Genomic DNA, 6,201 nt, shown 5'->3' on the forward strand with positions numbered 1-6,201 from the left:
ATCCGGTCGTGGGAAGGGGTGGTCCAACGCAGCGGGCGGGACCAATCGGCAGCGATTCCGGGCTCCGGCAGCTCCTTGGAGACTCGCCGCATTCCAAGTACCAGCTCTGCTGGCTGCTGGCTTTCGCGCCGCCGCCGCCGCCGAGGCGCCCCGCCCCTGGGGGCACTGCTGGTGCTGCATTCGGTGCACCACGCACACCCTGGCTGGTGCTGCCCTGCGCCTCTGTGCGGACCCTTTCCCCAAGAAGTTGCACGCCTTGCATGTGGCCCTGTGGAGGCACTAGGCCGGGAAAAGAAGCTGCGGGAGGAGGAACATGGTGGGAGGTGGGCAGGCGACTTGCTTCTCAGATTAGTCCCAATTAGCACCCGGTTGGCAGATCACCGCACTAAACCATGAAGCCTTTGGCGGTATTATCAGTATTTAAAAATAATCTGATCTTAAGAAAACTTGCAACTCCCGTCGCGGGTCAAAGAGGGACACACTCTCAACATCACCTCCTCGCAGTGAGGCGGTGTAAAACAAGCCCAGGTGATCCCCAACTGCAGGGCTCTCCCTCCAGCCCGCATCTCTCGGAGAACGGCGGGGAGAAGCGGGGTCGGCTCTGCCAAGAGCGCCCGGCGGGAGGGGTGAGAGGGCACGCCGAACGCGGCCAGCAACGCGGATTACTGTGGGACTGCACTAACGCAACCCCATCCGAGGAGTTTTGCCAGGAACACCGCCGCCTGCATTGCGTCGGACCTGACCGTTTGAAACGTGCAATTCCCGGGGAAGGTCACGGCCAGGGACCTTGCGTGTGCGGGGCTGCGGGCCATAGGAAAGAAGAATTGGGTCTGCTTTTCTGGCAGAAGGAAAAAGCTGTGCTGGCAAGAGTAGGAACTGAATGCAACCCCCCTCTGTGGAACCACCCCCTCATATTTTCCATCTACCTCCTTGCTCCTGCCCTCCCCCGCCCTCCCCAACCTACGCCCGGGTGGGCCAATCGCAGCTCCGCATTCCAGGCGCTTTCTCAGGTTTCTGCTGATCTTGCAGCGCCCAGAAATGGACCGAGCGGACCGGCCACCGCTCGCATCCTGCCCCACTCGGCGCTCGTAACCGCTCCCGGCGCACCGCGGAGCCCTGGCGAGGTTCACACGGGGGTGCGGGAAGCGGAGGGCACCTGAGAGCCATGTAGACCCAAGCTTTCGCTCGCCCGCCTCCGTTGGGATCGCATCAAGGACTCCCAAAGTGTTCGGAGGGGGCGAGGGTGCCGTGTTCCGTCATTTGCTTCAGAGCTTCGGGAGAGGGTGGCATTTTGCTTTTCCGCCTCGCATCCCCCGGAACTCCCTGCACCAGAGAGAGGACGGCGTCTCCAGGTTGCTGACAGCGGGTGAGAATGGGGACGGGGAATGGACATTTCCCCGCAGTGGCTCAGAAAGGCGACTGTCCAGCTGAAGGGGCATAGGACCAGGGAGCGAGGGCGGCGAATTGGCCCCGGCGCCTCGCGGCTGCGGCTGCGGCGGCGGCCGCGGCTCCCGCCCGGGTCCTGCCAGAGCGACCTGCCGCATTCCCACTCGGGCTCTCCTTCCACTCAGCACCGCCCCTGCGCCAAGCCGGCCGGCCAGGTAGGGGGCTCCCCAGTTCGGGGCTGCAGAAGCGGGGGTTGGGTGAGAGGTGGGGGCAGCTGGGGGTGTGGGGGTGCTGCCTGGGACCTGGAGCTCCCCCAGCGCCTCCAGGCGCTTTTTTCCGATCTCTAGTTTAACGAAGTTGTAAACAGATCGGCTGCGGGGCATTTGGGAAAGTGGGATGGAAGAACCCCAAACTTGGATTTCCGGGTGTCTGTGTGTGTCTGTCTGTGTGTCTGTCCAGCAACAGTCCAGTGCTTTCTGGAAAAAACAGGGGTCTGTGCTCTTCGGTGTCTGTAGGTCCGTCCCATCTGAATGCTTCTGATTTTCTACTTCCGTATCACTTTCTATTTCTCTGCAGCGTCCATCGATCGCCCTGGTGGGAGCTTAGAAGGCGGCAGGCGAAGAGGGGTAGGAGGGGGGAGAGCCGAGGAGAAGCAGAGGGGGTGTCAGGAGAGGGGCTCTGCCGAGCTGGCTCTGCACCGGTCCTAGGAGGGCTCGCGGAGGGGAGGGGAGGCCAGGGTGACCCCCGAAACGATGGCCCTGCCCTCTAGAACAGCACTGCGTTAAGGCACCTCGGACCAGGACGAAACACCAACCCTCCCCCATCCCAACTCGCTGCAAAAAAAGCTGCACCCTCGGCTGCAGGCGAGGGGTTTCCAAACTCAGCCAAAGGCAGGGTGGAGGGAAAGGGAGCCAGAAGCAAAGAGGCAGATCTCTGGCCCTGCGCTCTTTGAAGCCCCTCCCCCCTGAGCGTGGGGGAGACGCGCACTCCGGTGGGGGGGGCGCTTGGGTCCCCCCCACCCCTCCCCTCTCCATCCTCCCCACCGCCCGCCTTCCCCTGGCCTCTCACCCCTGCACGTGGCTTCCACCATGACGGTGATGTCTGGGGAGAACGCAGACGAGGCGTCGGCCACCCCGGGCCACCCCCAGGACAGCAGCTACCCGCGGCTGGCGGACCACGAGGACCACGAGTGCTGCGAGCGCGTGGTGATCAACATCTCCGGGCTGCGCTTCGAGACACAGCTCAAGACCCTGGCGCAGTTCCCCAACACGCTGCTGGGGAACCCCAAGAAGCGCATGCGCTACTTCGACCCGCTGAGGAACGAGTACTTCTTTGACCGCAACCGGCCCAGCTTCGACGCCATCCTCTACTACTACCAGTCGGGGGGCCGGCTGCGGAGGCCGGTCAACGTGCCCCTGGACATGTTCTCTGAGGAGATCAAGTTCTATGAGCTGGGCGAGGAGGCCATGGAGAAGTTCCGGGAGGACGAGGGGTTCATCAAGGAGGAGGAGCGCCCCCTGCCCGAGAAGGAGTACCAGCGCCAGGTGTGGCTGCTCTTTGAGTACCCGGAGAGCTCGGGGGCCGCCCGCGTCATCGCCATCGTCTCGGTCATGGTCATCCTCATCTCCATCGTCATCTTTTGCCTGGAGACGCTGCCTGAGCTGAAGGATGATAAGGACTTCACGGGCACTGTCCACCGCATCGACAACACCACGGTGATCTACACCTCCAACTTCTTCACGGACCCCTTCTTCATCGTGGAAACCCTGTGCATCATCTGGTTCTCCTTTGAGCTGGTGGTGCGCTTCTTCGCCTGCCCCAGCAAGGCGGACTTCTTCAAGAACATCATGAACTTCATCGACATCGTGGCCATCATCCCCTATTTCATCACCCTGGGCACCGAGATAGCTGAGCAGGAGGGGAACCAGAAGGGCGAGCAGGCCACCTCGCTGGCCATCCTCAGGGTCATCCGCTTGGTAAGGGTTTTTAGAATCTTCAAACTCTCCCGCCACTCTAAGGGCCTCCAGATCCTGGGCCAGACCCTCAAGGCTAGTATGCGAGAGCTAGGGCTGCTCATCTTTTTCCTCTTCATTGGGGTCATACTGTTCTCGAGTGCAGTGTACTTTGCCGAGGCGGAAGAAGCTGAGTCGCACTTCTCCAGTATCCCCGATGCTTTCTGGTGGGCGGTGGTATCCATGACCACTGTAGGATATGGTGACATGTACCCTGTGACAATTGGAGGCAAGATCGTGGGCTCCTTGTGTGCCATCGCTGGTGTGCTGACAATTGCCCTGCCCGTACCTGTCATTGTGTCCAATTTCAACTATTTCTACCACCGAGAAACTGAGGGGGAAGAGCAGGCTCAGCTGCTCCACGTTAGCTCCCCTAACTTAGCCTCTGACAGTGACCTCAGTCGGCGCAGTTCCTCTACTCTCAGCAAATCTGAGTACATGGAGATCGAAGAGGATATGAATAATAGCATAGCCCATTATAGACAGGCCAACATCAGAACTGGCAATTGCACCACAGCCAACCAAAACTGCGTTAATAAGAACAAACTACTGACCGATGTTTAAAAAGCCAAGCAAACAAAAAAGCCCCACTTAGCAGCTTGAAAGACTTAAAAGCAAAGCAAAAGCCCCGGTGACCCATGTCACTCTTTGTCGCTACTTTACTAGTCTTTGAAAGCTCTGTTTAACTGTCACTGCATTATTGCATTGTGGATTTTGGGGATGGCCAACCAGAAGCTTTCAAGATCCATTAAACAAAACCTATTTTCATTTTATTAAAAATGGGAAAAGAAAGTGTATTTTATAAAACTGGTTTAAAAAAATTCAGTCCATAAGCTAGTCTAGGTAAAATAAGATTCATATGCTTCCCCAGACCAAAACATTTGTAATCCTTGGGCTTCTTTAACTTTTTCTTTTAACTAAGAACCAGGTGATCACTTAGAAATATAAAATTAAAAGTTGCATGGGACTCCAATAAAAAAAATCTTTGCAAACTGCACAGTACATTTAAGACAGTGCATCTGTTGATATATAATATGATATACCAGCTAAAGTGGGTAACCAACAATGCTGTTTTGGTCCACTGAACTGCATATTATAAGGTGGGGGAAAAAGCAAACAGAATTACTTAAGACTGGTTCACAAAGCACCTTATCAACCTGATGCTGGTCCTGGTCTTTAGGGGTTCTCCCTTTGTCCCATTCTCCTTCTATTCAAACTATTCACTAAGAAATAGATAAAAATTAATTGATTCATCTGCAGTGCTGCTAAGTTTCTCAACTGCAGGTGAGCCCAACACAGGTCTTGTCTCACTGGTCCTGTACCCTGACCCCTGGCCTCCAGAACTGGATGTAAAATCTTAGCCTCCTTATTGCAAGAGAGCACAAATGGAGTTAAATGTAAGCATATTTGATTCTGATATTTATTTTACAATCGCATGCCGAGAACGTTAACTCAGACAATAGGGGATAAGCTTACGTTTGAATTGACTTTCTAAAAATAGGTCCTTTTTCATTTGCATTCACCAAAAGTGCACTCCTTTATTTATTAACTATTTTATTAGCAAATAAAGTACTGTATTTAAGTGCATATGTTAGTCAGATGGGAACAATAACTTTTTGGAGCTCAAAGCATGTTCTCTTATTCAGCATTATGGCCTATTTGATTAAGGTGTACCTTGAATTAATTAATGCATGATTTCAGTAAAAAAATAAAAATAAATAAATAAAAACTACAAGTTTGTGGGATGAAGGGCCCAAAGAAATAATGGGGGTGGGGGTAGGGGTGGGTTAGGGTGGGGGTGGGGTACTCAATCAATTTTCCTGCCTTTGCTCAGGGAAATGTCAGGTTTCTGTGCAGGTGTAGGCAGAGAGAGAACCAATATGCCCATTCCTTAAAGGGAAGCTATATGGAAAACTAAATAAGTCATCAAGGTATATATAACAACACCTAAGAACAAGTATCATTTCTAGCTGAAGATAAACACAAGCAAAACAAACAAACAAAAAAAGGTGCAATACTGCATGTTTTTTGGTGCATTCTTAAGATGTAAATGAAAATGTTTATCTATTGTATGCATCCAAAGCAGAGCTGATTTCTTTTTTGCAGTCATGATTTGAAGTCTGTAAAGGCTTTAGCCCTTCCCTTGAGTCACCCTGAAGAAACTTAACCAATTGATTTAATAGTTGCTTAGTGCCTTTATCCTGTACCCACAGCGAACTGCAGAAAGTGCCTCCATTAACACAGCTGAGAAGTTATGTAACAAAGAGAGGAAGGGTTGGGGCACAGATATTTTGCTTTTCCTGTTTCCATCCTCGCTGTCTCACTGTACCACTGTGAGAAGACCACGCCGCCTGAGCCCTGGAGAGGAGAGATCCAGGAGGGTGCTGTTTCTCTGGCCATCCACTGGACTGAGTCCCTTTGGCAGCCTGATGTGGGACCTGAGACCTAGCTTCGAACTGGACATGAACCATGAACTCGTGTTTTTTTCCTCTTCTCCACCAGAGCCAAGATAAACTTTTTGGGAATTTGTTTCCCATTGAGGGCCACTCTGGACATTCAGGGCTTCCTCAGGTCCCATGCAGTGTTTTTGTGCATTTCTGTATTCCTCTGTCAGCAACAGCGCTTTGCAGATCTCTGATAGTCTGATCTTTCTGGCATCATTGTGCATATGGGAAGGAACACTCAGTTCATAACATTTCCTAGGCCCTCCCTCCTGGTCCAGTCTCTTGAGATATTTCCTATGATGCTCCTATGATCTTCCTACCTGGCACTCACTTTGCAGGCCAAGCATCTCCCAGCATCC

At 53.3% G+C, this 6,201-nt stretch overlaps 1 protein-coding gene across 1 annotated transcript; it reads left to right on the plus strand.

Moving 5' to 3' along the window:
• The first annotated feature begins 2,096 nt into the window (after window positions 1-2,096).
• On the plus strand, window positions 2,097-5,704 carry KCNA1 (potassium voltage-gated channel subfamily A member 1). The gene has a single exon (XM_070409561.1). The coding sequence runs from the start codon at window positions 2,475-2,477 to the stop codon at window positions 3,960-3,962; it is 1,488 nt and encodes a 495-aa protein (XP_070265662.1). The 5' UTR covers window positions 2,097-2,474; the 3' UTR covers window positions 3,963-5,704.
• The last annotated feature ends 497 nt before the right edge of the window (window positions 5,705-6,201 follow it).

Source organism: Myotis yumanensis, unplaced genomic scaffold (assembly GCF_028538775.1).
Source record: "Myotis yumanensis isolate MYYU_CA2020_CCGP unplaced genomic scaffold, mMyoYum1.0.hap1 SCAF_3, whole genome shotgun sequence".
In the NCBI taxonomy this organism is placed as follows: Eukaryota; Metazoa; Chordata; class Mammalia; order Chiroptera; family Vespertilionidae; genus Myotis; species Myotis yumanensis.

What these genes read in the sequence shown, in the direction of transcription:
- KCNA1 (XM_070409561.1), top strand. Translation starts at nt 2,475, where the DNA reads ATGACGGTGATGTCTGGGGAGAACGCAGACGAGGCGTCGGCCACCCCG.